The sequence below is a fragment of the Mycteria americana genome, chromosome 2, assembly GCF_035582795.1.
Source record: "Mycteria americana isolate JAX WOST 10 ecotype Jacksonville Zoo and Gardens chromosome 2, USCA_MyAme_1.0, whole genome shotgun sequence".
Taxonomy (NCBI): domain Eukaryota; kingdom Metazoa; phylum Chordata; class Aves; order Ciconiiformes; family Ciconiidae; genus Mycteria; species Mycteria americana.
The window spans coordinates 7778430-7800084 of NC_134366.1; the positions used below are offsets into that span (position 1 = coordinate 7778430).

At 41.8% G+C, this 21655-nt stretch overlaps 2 protein-coding genes across 4 annotated transcripts in view; both read right to left on the minus strand.

Annotated features, from left to right (window-relative positions):
• RHEB (Ras homolog, mTORC1 binding) overlaps positions 1 to 2536 on the minus strand; it is a 43743-nt gene extending 41207 nt beyond the window's left edge. Inside the window, exon 1 of one of the 2 annotated variants that reach the window (XM_075492346.1) lies at positions 2159 to 2536. In XM_075492346.1, coding sequence (XP_075348461.1) covers positions 2159 to 2210 — 52 coding nt within the window. In that variant the 5' untranslated portion in view covers positions 2211 to 2536. The remainder of the gene's footprint in view (positions 1 to 2158) is intronic. The other variant, XM_075492345.1, reaches the window with a different exon arrangement.
• Positions 2537 to 8844: 6308 nt separating this feature from the next.
• The window catches only part of PRKAG2 (protein kinase AMP-activated non-catalytic subunit gamma 2), a 229291-nt gene continuing 216480 nt past the window's right edge, over positions 8845 to 21655 (minus strand). The window contains exons 11-16 of one of the 2 annotated variants that reach the window (XM_075492347.1): positions 19628 to 19754; positions 18714 to 18879; positions 18344 to 18381; positions 15251 to 15397; positions 12600 to 12693; positions 8845 to 9949 (exon numbers count right to left, since the gene is read on the minus strand). In XM_075492347.1, coding sequence (XP_075348462.1) covers positions 9918 to 9949; positions 12600 to 12693; positions 15251 to 15397; positions 18344 to 18381; positions 18714 to 18879; positions 19628 to 19754 — 604 coding nt within the window. In that variant the 3' untranslated portion in view covers positions 8845 to 9917. The remainder of the gene's footprint in view (positions 9950 to 12599; positions 12694 to 15250; positions 15398 to 18343; positions 18382 to 18713; positions 18880 to 19627; positions 19755 to 21655) is intronic. The other variant, XM_075492348.1, reaches the window with a different exon arrangement.

Genomic DNA, 21655 nt, shown 5'->3' on the forward strand with positions numbered 1-21655 from the left:
CTCACAGTTTAACTTCCTTGTTTTTCCAACAGCTTTACAAGATGGAAGTAAGACCCCAATGACCTGTTTCTACTGCTTGAACTTTTACATAATTATTTGCCTAGAAATTTAATGCTCCTGTATTTAAGAGTAACTTTGCAGTTTTAACATGCAAGATTTTTACCTAAGTGGTAACACAGAATTGTCAAGGACAATGAAAGGAAAACTACAGTAAAACAGATTTTTTTTACCCTCTTAATTCTATGTTCACACAACTTGTAGCTGTCCTAATAAAACCAATCTTGTCCCATCAAACCTAATACCACACTAGTCTCAGAAAACTGTAGTTGAAGAAGTTCAGCAGTAGGTCTTAATAGACGGTAGGTAAGTTTTTGCCCATCCTTTCTGTACAAATACTGTTGTTCAACACATCACCGACCAGATTAACGATACTATACTATTTCTTCTGTTTTTCCTCCACTGAGTATATACCCTGCTATCATCTGATTTTTTGACCGCCGCTTGTCATTATCAACAGATGAAAGACCAAAGCTCAACAGTACACCCAGTCTCCATCACAGACTTCTACAGGACAGAATTTCAAGCATTCTTCCTTCCCACTTATACTGCCCGTTCCTCGTTTTCACCAGTACTCATAGAAAAAAAAGAGAAAAGAAAACATAACACGCAAGACAGACAATAAAACTGACTGCAACAAGTGATGTCAAATATACTATGCAAACTGATCAATCTACTACTTGCTGTTCCTTTTAGGGACTAGACAAATTCATTATCCTTTTTACACCACCCTGTCCCAAAGTCAGGCTGCAGTTACATACAAAATCCAAGAAACAGCTCTGCTTATTTAGCCTTTTTTTTTTTTTTAAGGGTTCTTTCTGCTGAGTGCATAACAAAAGATAGATTACCAATTTAGCCACTACTTTAATGTAAAAACCCCTTTTACAGCAGCACAGTATCTCTCTGTAGCATCTTCTTTTTTTTCCAACCGCACATTATCTTCAACATTGATCTACGCTTTTAAGTTTGATCGATTAGGATAGCTGTACTATGGCTTATTTCCCTCTGCTTTAAGAACCCGAACACCAAAACATCTGAAACTGTTTTCCATCAAAGATGGTGAGTGTAGGAGGAGAAAGGATTACAGGTGTGGGCAGTTATAGAACAAAAACCCTGTCAGCTACTATAGACTTGTGCTGAACGCTTCCAGGAAGTTCCTCCACGTAGATTAGCCTGCGCTGGATTGTACCAGCAACGCCGGGCGAGAGCAGCACGATCCCGTGGTGGGGACACGACGGAGTCAATACGACCCCATGGCCTTAACGAGTACAACCGGCTCCACAGTCAGCTTGGCTGCACTGCTGATGCAGATATGAAGCATCGCTACGGAGGGGAAAAAAAAAAAACCCAACCCCAACCAAAACGCCAGAAATGGGCAACAGAGCAACCTGGTTTCCCCTCGGCATTTCAAAATTGGGCTGTAAATCCTGTGTTTGGAGAGTCAGATCAGAGATTCCCTCGGCCAGCGGGACCGGAGCGCTCCCGGTCCGCACCGCATCCCTTACCGGTCCCACGGGCTGACAACCACCCGCGCCGAGAGCGCCTGCCCTGACCCCCGCTTCCCCGGGAGCGGCAGCAGCCGGGGGTGCTGGCACCTCGGGGTGAGCTGCCAGCACAGCGACAGACCCCGGCGGGCAGGAACCTCCTCACGCCCCCTCGACCCGGCTCTCCAGGGTCCGCGCCGCACCGCGGAGCCGTTAGGGAAGGCCCGGCCGGCAGCGCGGCGGCGGGGCGCGAAACTTCCGATCAGGGGCACGGCGGCCCCGCGCCCGCAGCCCCGGGCCCGCAGCGCTCTGCGGCGCCGCCATGGCGGGGCCCGCCCGCCCGTCCGCCGCGGCTGCGCGCTCCCGGCGGCGGGAAGCGGGGCGGCCCTGCCCTGCCCTGCCCTCCCCTCCCCACCGCCGCCGCTGCACCTGCTGCCGCGGAGGGCGGCGATGCGGCGGGGGCCGCCGGGCCGGGCCGGGCCGGGCTCCCCCGCGAGCAGGGGGGCGCTGCGGAGCCCGGGACGACCCGCCCGCGCCGGGGAAAGGCGCCGCACCTCCGCCCCAACGGCCCGCCACCCCCCCACCACCACCACCTCACGGCGGCGGCCCGCGCTCACCCACGCTCCGGTAGCCCAGGATCGCGATCTTGCGGGACTTGGACGGTGGCATCTTCTCCCCGCCCGGCCCCGAACCACATCAAGGGCGGCGGCAGCGGCTGCGGTCGCGGCGGTGGAGGAGGCGGCGGGCGGCGGGCGGCTGACGGGGAGCGGGGCGCGCCGCCAGCGACATGCGGCGGGGGGAGGAGGGGGGAGGGGCGGCGGAGCGGCGGGCCGACCGCACGGGACCCGCGGCGCCTGGCAGCAGCAGCGGCGGCGCCCGCCCCACGTGACCGCCGGGCTCGCCAGCCCCTCACGTACCTGTGCGTCACGCGTCACAGGCCGGAGCGGCGACCTCGCCGCCGCCGAGAGCCGGCGCCAGGCGCCGCCAGGGGAAAAACTCGCTGCGTCATGCCTTCCCCCGCCCGCCCACCGGGCGGCAGCGCGGGCGGCCATTGGCGGAGAGCGGCGGCTGCGGGCGCTGACGGCGTTCAAAGAAAGGGGCGGGGCTGAGCAGCAAGGGCGAGCGGGGACGCGGATTGGGTGGAGGGCGCCTGAGAGCCGCGCGTGCGCAGGGCAGCTAGCGCGCGGCTGCCTGAGGGGCGGTTGCTGCGTCCCGCGCCGCGGGCTTCAACGGCCGCCGCGCTCCTGAGGGGCGGCTGCCGGGTGCTGGCCGTCCCCGGGGGCTCCTCCCCGGGAAGGCGGCTGCACGACGAGCCGGTGGATCGGATCCGAGTGCGGCTCCTGGGAGGGGCGGCGTCGCTTCGTGACCCGGAGCGCTGCAGGCGTTTGGTGGCGGCCGGCTTCCCTGTCAGGAGCGGCGGGGAGCCGGCGGGCCGCGGTCGCAGTCCGTAGAGCCGGAGGCTTCAAGGCTGCCTGTCCCGGAAAGTGTCACTCCGCCGGGCTGCGACGTTTACTTAAAATCGTCTCAGCGGCTCTTCAGAGCATTCCCTTTGCACGCAGATAATTTGGTTGTTCTGGGGAAACGTTGGATCTGAACATCTGTGAAGTGCTGGCAAATGCACGTAAAGGGAAGGGTGAGGGGTGGAAGGAAAGTGTTAACTATGGGATCCATAGTCCTGAGTTTTAGACTGCTGCGTGTGCTCGTGGTGCCTTCAGCACTTAATGGATGCAGAGTTTAAGGGAGAAGGGCACGAAGAACAGGAAACTTGCCTTTTCCCACATGTTCTGCTGCTTATTTTGCCAATATTTTTGGTAATATTTACCTATTCCACATTTTATTGAAAAATGAACATTATTTAGAAGTAAAAACCATGTTTTCTATGTGCATCTTGTCTTTTTTGGGGGTACACTTGTGTATCTAGCATGCAATAATACTAGGGTACAATTGATTGATACAGCTAAACCAACCTAACAGCATGATGTTAAGGGAGATGGGTTTTCTTCTCCTCCCTGATGTAAACTGTTCATTCCCATGTGCTAGCATTCATCTAACCTGGTAAGAGGGCAGGGAACTACAGCAAAAGAAACTATTTATATACAAAAGCGCTTCGCTTCTGAAGAAGCAGACAAGCTTTAAGGAGGTATCTGCATTGTTTGGCATAGTCTGGTTGTACCCTTCATCTTCTGGGTCATAGGATCTTGAAGGCTAAGTGCTGATAACTGAAACAGCAGGTATGATGGCCTTTAGTGAATAGGTACATGATGAAAAGATAGTTATTTCATGAGAAACTGGGGGGTTTACAGATTTTGTCAGTGATGGCTGCGGTGGATGTCATTCTGCATGCTATTTCTCAACGTCCAGCCTCTCTTTCCCACTCACTGCAGTACGGATTCCCACTTTGTCACAGCTCTGGAGTACCAGAGTGGTAGTTAACACTTTCAACTTCCATAGCCTGACAGGTTTTGTTACTTGGCGTGTTTTATTTAGGTACTGTGCTTTGCACTCTGCTGAAACCTAATCTACATTTTCAGAAAATATGTTCAGGTCTTTCCACAAGCTCAGAGCAGGGAGTGGTAAGCACCAATATTTTTTGATTTCTGAGAGTTTCTGGATTTGCTCCCTCCTCGACACCCCACTTGTCTTGATCAGGTCTTTTCCCTTACTCTCTTTTTCTTACCCACTCACCTTTTGCACCCTTTATTTCTTTATCTTGTTTCTGTTAACTTGTACTTGTTCACTTTCTACTCATTTAGGAGAGCTCACTGCTGCAGGGTTTCCTGCTCCCCCCTTCAGCTGCTTTATTTACTGCCCCTAATCCCAATAGAGTTGTCCCACCTTAGGATACCCTCCATACTTGCTTAGCCTGCATTGCAGCAGGAAGACAGAACTCATCCTTCCTCGGCACGGGTTCTTTTTAAACTTGCAGAAAACCCTAAGACTTTCTTTCCTTCCACTGGTTCTTTAGAAGGAATTGGCTAATAATCCTTATTCCATCAGGATCACGCAAGTGTTTCGTTCTGTCTTGACCAGGACACTCAAAATACAGGCAAATACAGAGCTTTCAGGGAACTTTGTCGTTTCTTGGCGCTCTGGGACTTGGTGATAGTGCTGAGTGGCCTTTGAGAGCGCTCTGGGGCACTGCTACTCAAGCAGTAGCAGCTTAAGCAGAGATGAGAGGAGCTGGGCGGTGGTAGGGCTGTCAGTGCATTTCTCCTGCCCAGGTTAAATCTTAAACGCTTCCTGGAGTGCTCTGGTGCAGAGGGAGAGCACACCTTTGGCTGTGAGGCCTATGTCATACATGTCTAATCAGGGCATGCGCTTTACTTGAATTCGTGCTGTTTATATGTTTAGGGCTGAACTGCTTCACACACTCACCAAGTGGCCCTTCGCTGAAATTCTCTCCCACTCTAACAATCCGAGTGTGACATTCAGGTTGTGATTTCACAGTGCAGCGGTAGTTCCGTAGCAGCAGTAGTTCCCTGTGGTTCCCTCCCTGGTCCTACTCCACCTGCTTAATTTCTACAGTGTTTGCACATTGTGCTGCAAACTACAAAGGAGTTCAGAGAACTTTGGGACGAGTGACATACGCCGTGCACCTATGTGCTGGCTGTATTCCAGGCCTCCTTTATATCTTATTTCACCAGATACTCCTTCAAATCAAATGTAGCCTTACTATCAGTTCAGATAATAAATTACATTAATTTTATTGTAAATGAGTTAACAACAGACCTGGCCAATGAATGCAATGCATCAGGTACGGCCTAGGTTCTGAAAGAGAATATACCAAAAGGGAGAACTGCAAGCACCCACAGAGTGTGCGTATGCAGCGAGATCAGGAACAGACGCTGAGGGAGGCTGAGAAAAGGGAACATGTCTGTTGTTGCCTGCATCTGCTTTTCCGTGATGGAGGAAAAACCATGATGAATTTCATGTAGTAAACATAACTCAACGGTCAAGTATTTTTATGATAATACAGTACACGCAAACCCACAAACACACTGCTACTCAGAGTCCACATGCAGAACAGTTCTGACTTGTACAGTCAATTCCTGTAACGGCAATTACCACTATAATTACCGGCTCTGTCCTTGGCAAATCGGGACCTTCCCGAGGAGTTTTTGCAGCGTGTCCAGTGTTTGCATTGGGCACGCTTCCACACGTACAGCGTAGACTTTGCTGCCCACAGAGGTTACAAAGTACATTCAGTTCAATCTTTCTTACACTTGTTCCTACACCCTCCTGCATTTTCACAATGATCGTATTTTCCAATATTCAGTTAGAAACACTGGCAAAATGTTAGTAAAAAGAAAAAAAAAATTAAGGAACTAATTCAGTATTAAATGGTACCTGCAACTCCAGTCACAGGGGCTATCGACATCCCAGGCTACTGCCATGCAGGTCCTGGTATGCGGCTGGCAGGGACGTGCTCTAAAGATACTTTTTTCTAAAGGAACAAGTCTGATGCGTGAGTACAGGTCACCTCCTCTTCCCATTCACTTCAGGGGGAACAGGTCTGACTGCAATCATCCTAAAGCAAATGGGGACTCAGAAAGTGACTTTCAAAACCACATTTAAATTAAGACCTGAAGTTAAGAGTAAAGAGCAGTGTCTGCAGAACATTCTTTTTGCATAAATGCATTGTGTGGGTACAAGGGTAGTATTAAATTATTCGGAATGATGTTTTCCTCTGGAAATTACCCCTAATAAGTGTTCAATATGGGAGCATAAGGGGTGAAAGCTCATAGAAACTTCCAAAGCAAACTGGTTACGTCTGAAACTGACTGGAGAGCTCAGTGCAAACAGTTAGCCTGCTGTGTGACAGGATTAAGCATGCACGCTTTCACTTCTAGTTGGACCAAAACTGAAAGACTCCGACTAACCCTACGCTCTCTCAAAAGATGGCAAGGAGCGTTCTCAAAGCGATGTGTAGTCTTGGAACCGCTTCAGTCAGATTCCTCATCTGCTGCGAGGGCAAAAGCTCAGGCCTCGGAAAGTGAGGCTGGTTCTTTCTGTGTTACCCAAACATTCCCAAAATAATAATATTCCCTTGTAAAAGAAGAAGATGAGTAGGCCTCGGATATGCAACAACAGTTCAGTTCCTAATAAACAGCAACTACTGTCTGGGGGGGGCTTAAAGATCTCAGACCTTTTAACCAAAGGGATTCCAGAAGTAAAACAGGAAAATGTTTTCATCAGGCAAGTGATCAATGTCAGCAAAGGGTAATTTTCCTAAGTTAGTTCACAGCATCTCTAGATACTGGAAAGTATTGAGGGCTGAAGTCTACTAAGAAACAGTTTCTTGAACAGCTAAAAATATCCAGAGTAGGGAAAAAACAAACTTAATCTGCTCCCTTTTGAGACCAAGAAGCACTTCAGAATAATTATCTTTCACAGACATCTCTTGCTGGGCAAGGAAATGCCCAGGGAAGCACAGAAATCAAGCACGTGTTTTACAGTCCTGCTGGTTAAAATAGAATCCGTTTCTACAGCATCTCACGTCCTCAGGACGGAAGATCATCTACGCTACAGAACAGGCTTTCAGCAGTCACTGGGGAAGCTTACTGCCATCTCTGCTTGCAGCACAGCCCTGTCTGGGGAAAGAAAGGCCTGGAGCCAGTGCTGTGGTCTCAGCTCTATAGGTACTGCTTGCTGCCTGTCCAGACGGGGGGGAAAAAAAATCATAGAATCATAAATGTGCAAGAACTTGAGTTTCATGACATTTGATTCATTCTTTTCCATGGCTGAGGCCTCTCACGGGCCACATGAAGAGTCCTAGATCAAAGCTTTAGTTGCACTGTCACTTTAATCTGGTACATGCAGCACTGCTGCTGAGTCACCCCTCCTTTCTCCACCCTCATTCACTTATGCCTGCCCCTCCCTTATGCCGTAACAAGCATTCTTTCTAGCTCTGTAGTAAACTGATCTGTATTAAAAATGACATGATTTCTTTAGTTTTGTTTACTGCATCAGCACTGGTACTTGTGCCAGTACAAGCAGAATGCCTTTTTGATAGCACTGCCATTTATTCACACTTGCGGAGTTCCACTGCTATTCTACTTCTCACAAATTCAAAGTTCAGAACTGAATTCCAGAAAGTAAGGGTGGAAATTCTCTAAATAGAGTTTTGTACCACTGAGGAGGCTGCTTTCCGTAATTTTGCCAGTCCTGTGTCCACAACACATCAACAGCAGTTGTAATAATGTTAAAATAGGAAGTCTGTACATGGTTGTTCAAAAACTGCAAATTCATTCTGGCTTTCTGCATAGTAATTTATGCTGTCTGCATGGAACAGGGCCAAAAGACTTTGTGCTAAAACATAAAGTATATAAAAAATACCTTATCAGTAGTTCAACCCTCATCTTCAAAAATACCCTGAATACAGGGCTGAAGAACATGCTTGTGCAGGCTGGTGATAGGTAGAGAGAGCTCTCGTGATGCATTTAGGCAACTCCTGGCATCCCACCTGCCAGAGGAGGCTACAGTGCAGGTGCTGGAGCAGTATCTGGGCTTTCACGACGCTGCATCTATGCAGCTTGGGTGGCATTTGCAGGTAGTACTGCTGACCACTTAAGCCTTAACGCAAAGTCCTCGTCTACCACAAATTATCCCCTCCACGCACCCCACAAAGAACGAGCGCCACTATTTTTAGTTTCTATCACTCCCTCTTCCCAACGATCATCAGAGCTGTGCTGATGGCAGCTCTGAAGGCAGCAATCAGCACCAGACCCTAAGGCCGCTGCTATTAGACCAAAAAGGCTATTTCAATTTGATATCATCCAGAATTGCAGGGAACAGAGTCGATATTTACCTAGTCAGAAAAGGTGCTGGAGAAGACTTGACCAATGTTCTTCATGGAGTAAGAAAGTGAGATAAAGTCTAAGAGACCAGTTTCTGTTATGTACTACAGAAATATTTTTATACAATGGCAGTAAGAAGAAAATTTTCACACATCTAGTTCAAAATTTAAATTCTTATAGAAAGTGGAAAAGCTCTGAAGAAAGGGTTTTTCATTACTATTAAAACCTTCACATTTTATAAGCGAACTGAAAACTGTTAACCTTTTACTTCAATGTTCATAAATGGAAAAACAACGGATCAATTTACTGCCATCATTCCAGTACAGTATTCAGGCTGGAAACACGGCAGAGTAGTGCCTGCATTATTCCATTAGCATAAGCCACCTTTAAAGTCAAAGGAAAATCAGAATGCTTCTATACCTAGTTTACACTAATCAAAATGCACGTACATTTATACATGCAAAAGAACTTGGCAAGAACTGCTAAAAACAAACTGATGTTGTAGGGTTTAATTTCTTCCATCTACAAGAATCTACAGTTATAAAAGTCTCATCTTCAAACTTTACAGTACATTTACATTAGCAAATACCCCACAGCTTTCCTCACTCCTCCACTTCTGTACAAATCATATACAATAAAAAGTTTCAGTTTTGTTGTACAAACATCGTTTTACACTTTAATACACATGAAAATATTGTTCTCTGGCACCTCATTTCCTCCCGGGTGCCTGTGTATTACGGTACAGAGCACTTCCGATCCATGCTTCCGAAATCTTCAGCTCTAGTATGGACTGATCAACAGGCCATAGCTTCTGCAACTCCAAAGTTTTAAATAATGAGAAAATCTACCACTTGTTTGTATAACAATCAACAGTTTATTAATGGATATGGTGAAATTTTAGCTATCCACCAAAGATGTGTAAAAAATTGTCATGAAAGTAAAAATAAATAAAGCTGTTTTTAAAATCAGTCTTGTTTTACATCTCAGTTCAGAATGCAACATTTAACACAAAACTGTCATTGAAGTTTTAAAGAAGTCTACCAATATTCAAATTACAGCTTTTATGACAAATCTAATGAGAACTGAAACTGATTTGGTTTTAGGTTTAAAGACTTTCACATTCAAATACAGTGTCTCGTTTAGCACAATACTTCCTTTGACAGTGATGGGCAACAGTGATGACATATTGCTGTATTTTGACATAAGGCACTATGATATGAATATGCCATACACTTGCCTTATGTCACATATATCCATTGCTGACCAGTGACTTCTGTCAAATACAAAATGAAAAAGTTTCAGAATACAGTGCATTTTAATGAAGGACATCATGTGAAGTCTTCCAGCAAATGTTTTGAAGACATTTTGAAATACAAGCCTACATTTTAACATAAGCTTTTGTCATGCTGCTTTTTTTTTGCGACATCACTGGGGGGAATAGACTCATCATCCATCACTAAGTCCCAATACACATTCTCAACCATCCTGCTCTGTTCGATTGCAGTCACTGTTCTTGAGACAAACTTGACCCAGAAACTTTGTTCAAGTTCTCCTACAAACGTGAATACATTCACAGCAGTCATTCACTTTCATTCTCCTTTTGTTTGGCACCTGTTAACAGAAGAGGAAAGCATGCGTGATTTCCTTATGCACGTAGCACTTGGCTTCTTCTGGAAAAGCACGGCTCATGCTGAATGCTGCAGCTTTGACCACATTAGCAGAATCTTAGTACCGGATACCATTTCTAAAGAGTATGCTGCAGGATTGCTAAACGCTAACATGAACAGAGTGAGGAAGGCCTTGAGACCATTACTGCTTCTGAATTCATCAGCAAGGTAGTCTAAGTAGTTCTTCTGGGAAGTTACTAGAAGTGGCTTTGAAGATTCTCACCAGCATTAAATTTAAAGAAAAAGCACCCAACCAAAAAACCACACCCCAAGCCCTTCCATCAGCTTAGAAGCCAAGCTTAATCATCATAACAGCCTCAAAAAATGAAGTCCTGCTTGAGAATAAGCTATATAAGAATTCAGTTTAACTACACTGTGTCGATGGACCCATTTTTCCTGGCTCAGAGGCAGATTTTGCTTACAGTAGGGATCTGAGAGACCTGTTCAGCAGGACTGTATAGCATCTTGCCTCTTCTCCAAGTACTCAAACTAGCCACATGCTGGGCAACAACTGAACCCTATGGTGAGTTTGGCTTCAGCATCCAACTCTAGAGAGCAAGAAATCTCTTTCCAGCAACCTGGAGTTACTACTTGTAATGTATAATCAAACACTGAAAAATTCATTAAACACATCCAGTTTTCTCATCACAACTGATACTTTTTTCCCCCTGACGTAGGCTGGTCTTAATTCCTGGCAGTCAATAAATTTTCCTTTCTAGTCTGTGAAGAGAAATGGACACTTTTAGGGCATGATTTCTCTGGTCGTTCTTACGCGTCCACTTTAAGAGGTAAATCACACTCCAGACTCTACAAACTAGATCTGCATTGCAGACATCCTTACTTCATGAGACAAATGCCAATCTAAAAATCGGGCACTTGCCTGTGGAACTGCACTCTAATGCCTAACTGTTCCTAAAAAATGCCTTCCCTTACCTCAGCTCTTCCAGCAGCATAATCCTGCCCCCTCTGTTGCTCTAACCCCTGTACTCAGTACTAGACTCTTCTGTGAGCCAGTTTAGTGTGCCAAACTGACAAAACTCTGCAGCTTTTTTGCTGGCTCAGTCTTCTGTTAGATCAATGAGTTAAAGCAGCTCACAGAGGGATCTCATGAGTGTGAGTGCTGCCACACGCTAAACGCCAGAAGCACATGGCCCAGAGTATGGGAGCAGGAACTGCGCTTTTTAATTACAGAGCACTGTTATATCAGCTCACAGAGTTGCAACTCAAGTGTCCACGTAATTCCAGTATAACAGAGCTCTTGTTTGTCAGTATCCAGATTCATCTTTTCTGTCTGAACTTCGCTCCAAGGCAAGATCTACCTTCCTTGGATCCTTCTACCCTTCAGTCATGGGGGAAACTACCTCCTCTGCCTGGAGAGGCACCATCTGCCTGTCTTTACATCTCCCTCTTCAGAGGGACATACACCCTTCCATTCTATTTCTAGGCAATGAGCCCATTTAACCCAGCCCTTTGGGCTGATTTCTCATACTCATCCATACCTTTCACAGAAAGCTGAGTTACTTGCTCTTCCAGGTCATTAAAAGGAACCAGATGCACTGACATAAAACCTCCAGCAGTATCACTGATTATTTCTTTTCAGAGGAGAAATCTTACCATTTTAAAAAGCTACATTAACTTTTGTTAAATCTACAGACTTTTACATTATCATGTTATCTATCAGTGCAAGTAAGAGATCCCAGTTAAGCTCACATTTAGACTCTCTTTTTTGAAGGACATATCCAGCTCTGTTTGCTTAGTCTGATTTTTTTTTTGGTGGTAAAATTGTAATCCTCAAGACATTTTTTTGTCTTCCTCACAAAACCAAAGGAAGGCTTTACTTTAGTAGTTGTGACACTGAAGTCATTTATGTGATGAAAGTAAAGTTACAATTAAAAACATAAAGCAGGTTAGTAACTTGGGCAAGACTTAAAAAAAAAACACCACCAAACAAAAAAACCAAACCACCCCTCCCCTGCCAACCAACCAACATAAAAGTAGCAGAAATAAACCTGTTGTTGGATAGCCTTGTTAAAAGGAACCTGATTATGTTTAGTAATATGCTAGAGATTTCTACTGGAATAATTCTGGTGGCCTGGGGTGACATCTCGGACATAGTTGTGCCAACCAAAACCCACAGCGTAGCTGGACAACTGCAGGGCTCCAAGGATGTGGTTTTGCAGAGCTAGTGGAAAGCACAGCTGCATCCACACTAGGAGCACTTGACCAGAATACAGAAATTCAGGAAGGTAGGGAAGACACCCTGTTGTACACGTTGTCTATACATGCAGTGTTCAACTTCATCCTGTTTTTCCTGTTAAAACATTAATCAAGACCTTTTTTTCTAAAAAGAAGATATATGGACAGCAGTGACGTTTGTGAAGCTTCTGCATGCATTCTTCAGTGAACAAAAGACTGACAGTTAATATTTTGTCAGCTTTTTCCTGAAGAGAAATGAAAAGTGTATTTAAGGACTATGATCAAACAGTTACAAAAGTTGAAAATCAAATGTTTGTCATTGTCAAATAAATTAAAGCCAGCAGCGTGTACACACTATCAAATGACTTATGGCAAAGCTCAGAAGATGACGTCCATACCTGCTGGTGTGAGTACCAAAGCTTGTAGAATGTCAGAAAGGGAGATGATACCCACAATGCTATCCGCTTCATTCACTACCACCAAACGATGAACCTGCAAGCAGGGAAAATATTTTGAGATATTTGCCTGATTTAAAATAATAGTTAAAGAAAAACAAAACAAAACCTTAAAGTAATGCAGTATGAAGACAAATAGGAAAAAAAAAGAATGGTTCAAAATGTTAGCAATACCAATCTCACACAGCAGTACAAAGATGCTTACCCTACATAAATGAAAACTAGTGCATGTTTAAAAAGGATACAGCTATCTGACATGGCAACAAAATCAGATTTGAAGTGACAGCTAAGCCAAGATGTAGGTCTTTAAAATACTTCTGCTCTGAAAAAGTGGCACTCGCATCAAACACTTTTCCCCAACTTACAGGCTCTGCCCAACTCAGCCTGCGATCTCAAAAAATAAGATACAGTAATAAAATGAGGCTTCCTCCTGAAAACTACTTTCTCAGAGAGGCGCACAGCACTAAAACTTGTTGTATCTTGACATGTTCAAGTTGGTTTTAACCTAATTTTTCTCATAGGGCTACACAATTGAAACAGTGCCAGATTGGTTTTAAAATCCTCCTCATTTTGCATGAAGACAAAAAAAAAAGATTCAACTTAACTGTGCAAGCTCACTGTAGAGTTAATAAACATAAGGACACAACTTGGAAGTTTTATCAGCAGTAAGATTGTGTTTTTAAATAATGATTTTATCATTACAAATCTATTCTAGGAAACTTTTTATACCACAAAACTTTTGTCCTAACTGTGGGGAAAGTAGGTGGATACTCCTGTATCCTGAGGCTCATAGGCCAGAGCAGGCTACAGCAGTGAAAGACCCTTGCAGAAGCAGGAGAGTGCCCTAATGTCAGCCCTGGCAGCAGAGTCCACTGCAACTGGGCACAGAGCTGTATAACCTAAACATCACAGCTGAACCAGCTCCTAAGTAAGCGATCCTAAAAAGGGCGTTTGTCAAAAGTTGAGAGCCTACTACGTGTTTACTTTTTACCTAAGTGAATTTTCTCTCTTCACTATTTTAAGTTCAAATAATCAGCTATAATGGTGAAGTGAAAAGAATTTCTCTCATCTTCTCACAGAGGTGATAGCAAGAAAGCTGCATCAGTCTTGATTTAATAGATATGTTAATTTATGGTTGAGGTCAACCACTTCATTGCTAGTTAGATACAACAAAAGAGGAGCTCTGAATTATTTGAGCAGTCATACCCACCTGACACAGGCAGGAAAGAAAAAGAGGGGGGAAGGGAGAGAAAAATATTGTTGCATTTTTTTTTTGATGAAAATATGTTGGTGATATTTTAGATGGGGTTATTAGTTTTTGTATATGCACATACTTAATCATTTTATTCTTCTCTCAGTGTAATGAATTAAAGAAAAATGGACAATGTAATTGTTTAATTTGTTTCATTTCCAGTAAGATCAAGCACTCATCTGGCAGCTAAAGATAGCTTCTAGTTTTGACTGACTCATTTTTACATATAATCTCACTATGTTTAGACTGAACCAAAGGGTAGGAGTTGTTCTTAAAACTCAAATGTCTAAAGCTTCTTAAGATAGTAATAGAATTATCCAAATTTGAAATCTGTATATCAGTAATGCTAAGATTACTCAATTTCAGGAAGAAGCTCAAGCAAATGCAGAGTTACACATAAAAATTGCCTAATGGAGGTTCTAGAGGGGTTATTAACGAAGTGGAAGTTTTACTTATATCAAGTATATGCATGGTTGCGGCCCTGAAGACGAAAAAAAAAAATCTTGTAACTGAAGAAGTTAAAGCATCTAAATGAAGTTGATCACACCTTGGAGACAACTGAAACTGGTAATACTTCTTCTGCAGAGAGGCATAACAACAGGGGAGGAAGACCTATGTACTCACAGAATCACAGAATCATATAGGTTGGAAAAGACCTTTAAGATCATCGAGTCCAACCATAAACCTAACACTGCCAAAACTCATTCACCTCTGTGTATAAGAAAGCTCCCAGTATTAACGAACAAGGTAAACAGCACCAAAAGAATGGAAAGTACACAGATAAATAATTTACAGGAGCAGTTAGTGAAGGCTTCTTCAGAAGAATTTATTTTCTGGCCCGGTTTCACAGTATTTGTACGAGAGCAGTGCAGGATTCCGTATGCATTAACTAATTGTACCCGTTATGTTTCCTGAACAATAGGCCAATCAACCTACCTATAAGCTGGAGTTTAAAGAATTATTTATTTGCCATAGTCTGAATTTTTTGCTGAATTTAAGCTGGAGTTTGAAGAACTATTTGCCATAGGTCTGCAAAACTTATGGCAGGCTTGGAAGAAACTTGATTCTTTCAAAGCAGCTTTGTGTTCAGTTAATGTCATAAAACAGAAATGTAAATAACTGAGTATTATTACATATGTACTGTACAATATTTTGCACATCCCTATAAGCATCTATAATCTAAGTCTATAAAGCAAACTGATACCCAACACATGTAGTTATGAAAAAATATACTTCCACCAAGTAACCAAAATAACTCAGAAAGGATAAATTTCTCCTATTTGTTAGTTTGGTAATACAACTTTTAACTTACAGTAAAGGGAAAAATAAAAAGCGAACTCACCTCAGCCTTCACTATTCTATCCACAATGGTCTCCAGTGTTTCCAGCATACTACACTTCACAACACCTTCAAAATACTGAGAACGGTGCTGTAGGGCTTGCGTCACTGTGATATCTAAGTTATTATATGTTTTTTCAGCAGCAAGATTCTGGGGAAAAAAAAAAAACCAAACAAATCCCAACCAAGGCACATAACACATCACAGTACTTAGTAATACAGTACTCAATAAAGTAAATATTTTGGCATCAAGTAGACACACATTTTTGGTGTAAATTGAGTCTATTCCAAGTCACATTAAACAAAGCAGATGCTCTTCAGCTTCAGTTTCTGGGAAGAGTCAAGCATGCAGTTATGTTCAACACCATATGACAGACTGGGTTAATTGATAAAACTGTTTTGTGGTATGCACTATGCCAATGAAAGTCTCTTTACTTTACTGTCTGATATTTGGCTTGATGTCACTCATCCTGCTTTTGCCATGAGCAGAAAATGTAAAGGCAAAATTCTACAAATTTTAGAATATACAGAATATACTTTAAGATGATACAATTTTTTGTTCTTTGTTTTTCATAGGATAGGGGAGAACACCAACTGCTCTGAACACCACCCATGAAGTAGATCTTGGTGGAGATCTAAGTAGAGAGCAAATTAAAGGTTTTCTTCACCTTTCTTATCTGTGGGCTCAAACTCCCTCTCCTGGACTGTGCTGGCACTGCCATTTGACAACAATTTTTGAGAGAGTGTGTGTGTATATATATTTTAATAAGTACTATTAAAATAATATAAATAAAAACCTATCACCACCACTAAAAGTAAGAAGATTAAAAGAGTTTGAAAGCTGACATCCTCAACTTTCATTTTAAGAGCAGGGCCATGCTTGTAGCAAGAGGACTTTGTCCAAACCAGCAAAAGCTTTCTTTGTAGGTGTGAGTATAGCGATATTTTGATAGTGTTGGCATGTCCTGGCCTATTGATTTTGTGTACTGAAGGACAAACACAGACAGACCTCTCAAATGAAAACACTGGACCAAGCAATAACATTAGATTAATTTTTGGCTAGAATATACTGTGATTGGTCAAGTTTTTGGATTGAATTACATTGAACGTGACAAGATAGGTTTGAGATGATCATGAAGATAACTAAAACTGCTTGTAACTCATTTAACTAATTCCTAATGAAGGACATCAGAACACAAAAAGCCTCTGCAAACTGAAGTCACCCTACCCGCAATAACTAGTGTAATATAAAGCTATTTCTATACCATCACACCATTCCCAGGTTTCTCCCATCAAGAACCTGAACATGAATTCAGAACTGTACTAAAATGAAACAAATCTAGAAACTTAGCCAGCTGTATATACAGGCATTGCTTAAAACCCTGGTTTAACTAAGCATATTAGTCACATGGTTTAAAGTTAAAAATCATCAGTTGAATCTTGCAAATTCTATGTTTATTGGAAGATCAGATTATACATTTCAGATTTTTTTTTTCTTCTTTTAAAGCTTGGAAGATCAGGTTGAAGCAGACTGACCAAAAACTAGAAGCCTCAGAGGTGATTATCTTTTAAGAATAGAAGCTAGCAGGCAAAGCAAATGAAGTATTACATATCTTCAAACTACTTTATTGTAAAGATATTAAAGAGTACATCCATATCCAAACCCAGAAGATGTTCAAGGATGCCATACCACCAAGAACAAAGTATCTTTTCCCCCCCATTTAATAAGCAAATTAGTACATGTGAGGAAAATATCAAATAATCAATAAATGCCCTAACTCTTTCCCATGTTATAGCTGGGAGAAAACAATTACATCCTAAAGCCTTTGTGGTGGTTTGGTTTTTTTTCTGATCCCAATCTGTAATTTTTCCAAAGAAATGCTCCAGCATCTCTAAAAAATCCTATAATTTTTGTTGCCCCATCACTTAAAAATGGGATAACAAGTGAAAAACGTAAGGAACCCCCTTCCTTTCAGTCTTTCTGAAAAAGAATGCAAAGTAAAGGAAACATGTCCTGCCTCAAAATCTAACGCAGTTACAAAATAAATTGAAACACTGAACAGACCAACTGTGAAATTTCATTGTCTCTGATACGCTAGATCACTCTCGCTACACCTATAGCTATTCCCTGACCAGCCTTTAGGGCAGAACAGGATCTTACACAGTAGAGAATCCCAAAGAACAAAAAAGACAAATGCCTAGAAGACACAGGCAAGAACAGTAACATTGCAAAATTTTCAGTATTGAGAGCACTGTTTGCAGCCAAAGATATTTATAAGCTTAAAGCATTTCCATTTGGGACTATTCTCCATATTTCTGAAAGCATTCTACACAATGTTTCAGACATCTGGATTCTTCATTAGCACTAGTAGGCTGGTAGAATAAGCAAAGTGGGCACTTAAATCTCTAAAAAATAATGTAGCTGTCAGAAGTTCCAATTAGAAGGCAGGTGCATACTGCTGGGAGGGGACAGGGATAAAAAAATAAATACATTTTTCAAGTTTCTGAAGACCACAAGAATAGAAGAGCCCTTGCTCTCCAAGGCTGGCAAATCATGGCATGACTCTGACTACACTGTTGCATTCCTAAGGGAAAACCAGAAACAGTGGCCTGAATTAGATCTAAATCAGAAGGAATACAGATGCAATACTCTGGAGTCAGAGACTCACACAAAGGAATGGGCCAAGTAGTTTTAATTCACTGAGAAGGTCAAGTTGTACAAAGTACCCAGACTGCATGAAGAAATCTGCATTCTCTTTGAAAACAGACTGTGGAATGTCAGCGGCTGGGAAAAGAAAGTCCAAACTCAAAAATAGAAACAAACATAAAAAGCTTATGCCCTCTTTTTGTAATAGTACAGCCAGATCTAATTTTGGGTAACATCCAAAGCAGTAGATGCCTGTGTGCAAGTAGTATTACTAAGGATAGCTTAAATAAAAAGTAATAAAAAAATGCTGTGCAGGGTGAATTGAATCCGTTTTATTCAGTTTAACTAAAGCCTAAAGAACAAAATAGCCAAAATTGACATATTAACAAACTAATTTGCAAGTGCTTACTGCATATAAAATATTTAATAGAATTTAAGAGATATACTTACTATTACATCAAATTTGGAATAAATATCTACAACTTTTCCTAAAAAGAAAAACAGAAGTTAAAGTGCTTAAAATACAAAATTAGTTTTCTTGCTTCCTGCTTTCATTTGTTATCTTATAATTACACAGAAAGAAAACAGACAGGTCAAGAAGGAAAGATGGAAAAACACCCCAAACAACCCACCAAACCATGAAGTTCTTCCAAGCCTATCAACCTACATCTTGCATAAATATTTCTTTATATCTCCCCCCCCCCCCCTTTTTAAATTTGTTTAATTCTTTCTCCTTTTCCTCCCACCACCCCCACATCAACCCAGGGCTCAGCACCATTTATCTTACCACACTTTTGTACGCAGAAGACCCAACACGCACCTGACTCGTCCACAACAGGTAATGCCGATATCCTTCTCTCTACAAATATATTCAAGGCTTTAATGATAGGAGTGTCTGGATGTATGAAGGCAATGTTGTGGTAAGTTCCTATTCCAAGTTCATCCAGATTCTTCTTCATAAAGGCAGGCTTTGGCATCTCTGACATCTAGGACAGTCAGAATGAATGTATTTACAGTGCAGTTTTCTGCACCTACCATGTTTTCTACACCTACCACGTTTCTGTATGATTGGTATATGTATTAGGAAATCTGTATTCACTCATCCATCTACAGACTCCAAATGCTTGTTACAGATTGTTACAGTAATCTGCTACTAGATTAATGCAAAGCCAAAACAAGCTCAGATCTAGAAGCATTACTTCTGTTCAAAGCAGCTCTAAGTTTTTTTGCTCATTTATTTATTTTTGTAGTAACCCATCACTAAAAGCTTTTGCTCCTAAGCTATGTCATTCCCACTGAAACTGAAAGAGAAGACAGCAAAACATACTATACACTGAATGCTTATTTTGAACTCTTGTTGCTTTGTTTGGCCTCCTATTCATTCCTGTGACTGACATAAGCTACAGTGAGTGATGATAATCTCGTCTCTGGGAGAGAATTCATTTTCCTGTTCATGTAAACAAGCTTCTGAAGCTGAGTAGATCTTCCAGAAAGGACAGCAAATTACTCAAATAGCCAAGACAAGTCCTTGGTGTTTAGATTTCTTTAAATGACTAAAACAAAGTAAAGGTACAAGTCCTACATCAAGCTTTAATTTCTGTTATCACAAAAAGATACACACAGACACAATGAATATGGAAGTTTATCAAGAAGCTTCTGTACTAAGACTTAAATTACTTGAAGAGGTCTACTGGGGGGGAATCAGTCAAGCAAAGCATAACTTTAAATACTTACAAAAAGCTGGAGGAACTTGAGGATTCTTTTATGGGTAAGTATATAAAGTGCATTTCCACTGACAGGATCTATAACTGGCAATCTGTGGATTTTGTTTTTGATCAATGAATATACAGCATCAAAAAGGCTGAGGAGAAAAACATTAATTTTTAAAAATGAATTCTAGCTGACAATGAGTAATGTCAAGTGATATATACATGTATTTACAAACCCCCATGAAGTACATATGATGAGTAGTGATTTGCATTATCTTTAATGTTATAGAAAACAGAAGGTAAGGGATTTCAAATTAACTTTTGCAGCTGGTAAAACACATCAACAACAATATGCTCATGAACATGTAAAACCAGTAAGAAAGTATGATGGAAAGTGACTTTTTGTGGTAGAAAGTATAGCAGAAATATTTCTTCATGAGTGCAAATTGTTTTTCCAGTGAGTGCTGTGCTCACAGTATCCCTGCACTCAGAATGGGTATTTCTGTTCAGAGGCAGACAAACAGCGAAAACCAGAGTGTTCTTGCAGTTAATGCATCTCAATCCCAAACTTCTACAACATTTTCTAGGAAGAGCATTTTTATGGATAAGTGCATATGTGCAATTAAAGCCAAGACAATTATCTAATAATTTCACTGAATTATCACTGGGGATTGGCAAAAAATTGTTCTCAGGAGATCTGAAACATTCCTCCAGACACTGCAGACTACGATTTAGCAATACTCCAACCTATACAAGTCTGCTCTTCTTGCAAGTAACACTATTTTTTTTCCCCTTGGTCCTAGTAAGACTACAATAAAACAGCTGATCACCAACTGCAATAAATTATTAAGTAATAAAGTTAGTAAAATTTTGAGAAATGACTAGTTGCTGGAGTAGGCTTCTTCCCATACACAATAAACTATATGTTCTGAGTCCATTACAGGGACGAACTATCCCCATTTGATATTCATGGAGTCAAGATTCCCACCATTGCACTGTAGATTCCACTCCTGGAGTAAGCACTTAACTACTGCTGAGTGCTGCAGTTTGATTGTCACAGAATCCAAGTCCATTTCTGGATCAGGTCTTAAGTTGACTTGCTGTATCCTTTAATACATGTCCTGCTGCATCCTCTTTATTGCAATACTTGCTGCACCTTTGACTGAAAGCAGTTATACTATTTTGTTGTCTTAACGATATTCTTTGCAATTAGCTACCATTCCAAATATATTCCTTCTGACTTAATTGAACGACTTATTAATGACTTAGTGGCAATTCTATTGAGGATACAGCATGTCATTACTTCAAGGTAATCACCAGAGTTCCCCTTCACCAGTTTCCTTTGATAGGGCATAAGCAATCCCATGCCACAAACTGAAAGCAAGAATCAGAACTTCACTCTCCAGTTGAGCAATTAAGTATTACTCAAGTTGTTAAGCAATCAACTAAAGCTCTCTCTCAAGTTACCTTTGGTAAATAAGGTGTAATGGCAGTTTAAAAACCTATTTCTTTCAAATTCCATCAAGAAGAAAAAGACAGTCATCTATATTTTAAGGAATACAACCTAGTAGTAGAGCAGAACAAAACACAAAGATACTGTCTTTCCTTTAGTTAAGGAAAGTTACTTGCGTTGAAAAGTACTGTAAGTTTTCAATTACTGGGACTGCTGAGAACAAGACAGCTGAAAGGCTCTGTACAGTTTTTGATTTTCATGAAATGAACATGACTTGCAGGCTAGCTTGAAAGGTCATCATGTTACCTTTTTTGCATATTTTTTGGCAATTAATTTTGATCCATGTCTAGTTCATTTACCATAACAGTTACGCTGATAAAAGACAAAAGTTAAACTAAAGATTCTCTTCTTTGGATAATTTAAAGTCCTCACCCACATAAAAAGCTCCCACACCTTCCTGATTACATTAAAAGACAGTCCTTCATTATTGTACTCTAGTTTACAATATAAATTGTTTCTTATTATATAAAGAAGTCTTAAATTCAGTGTTGAGATGGAGTTAGTTTATTTCCAATTAAGCAGACTGAAAAGCAAAATCCT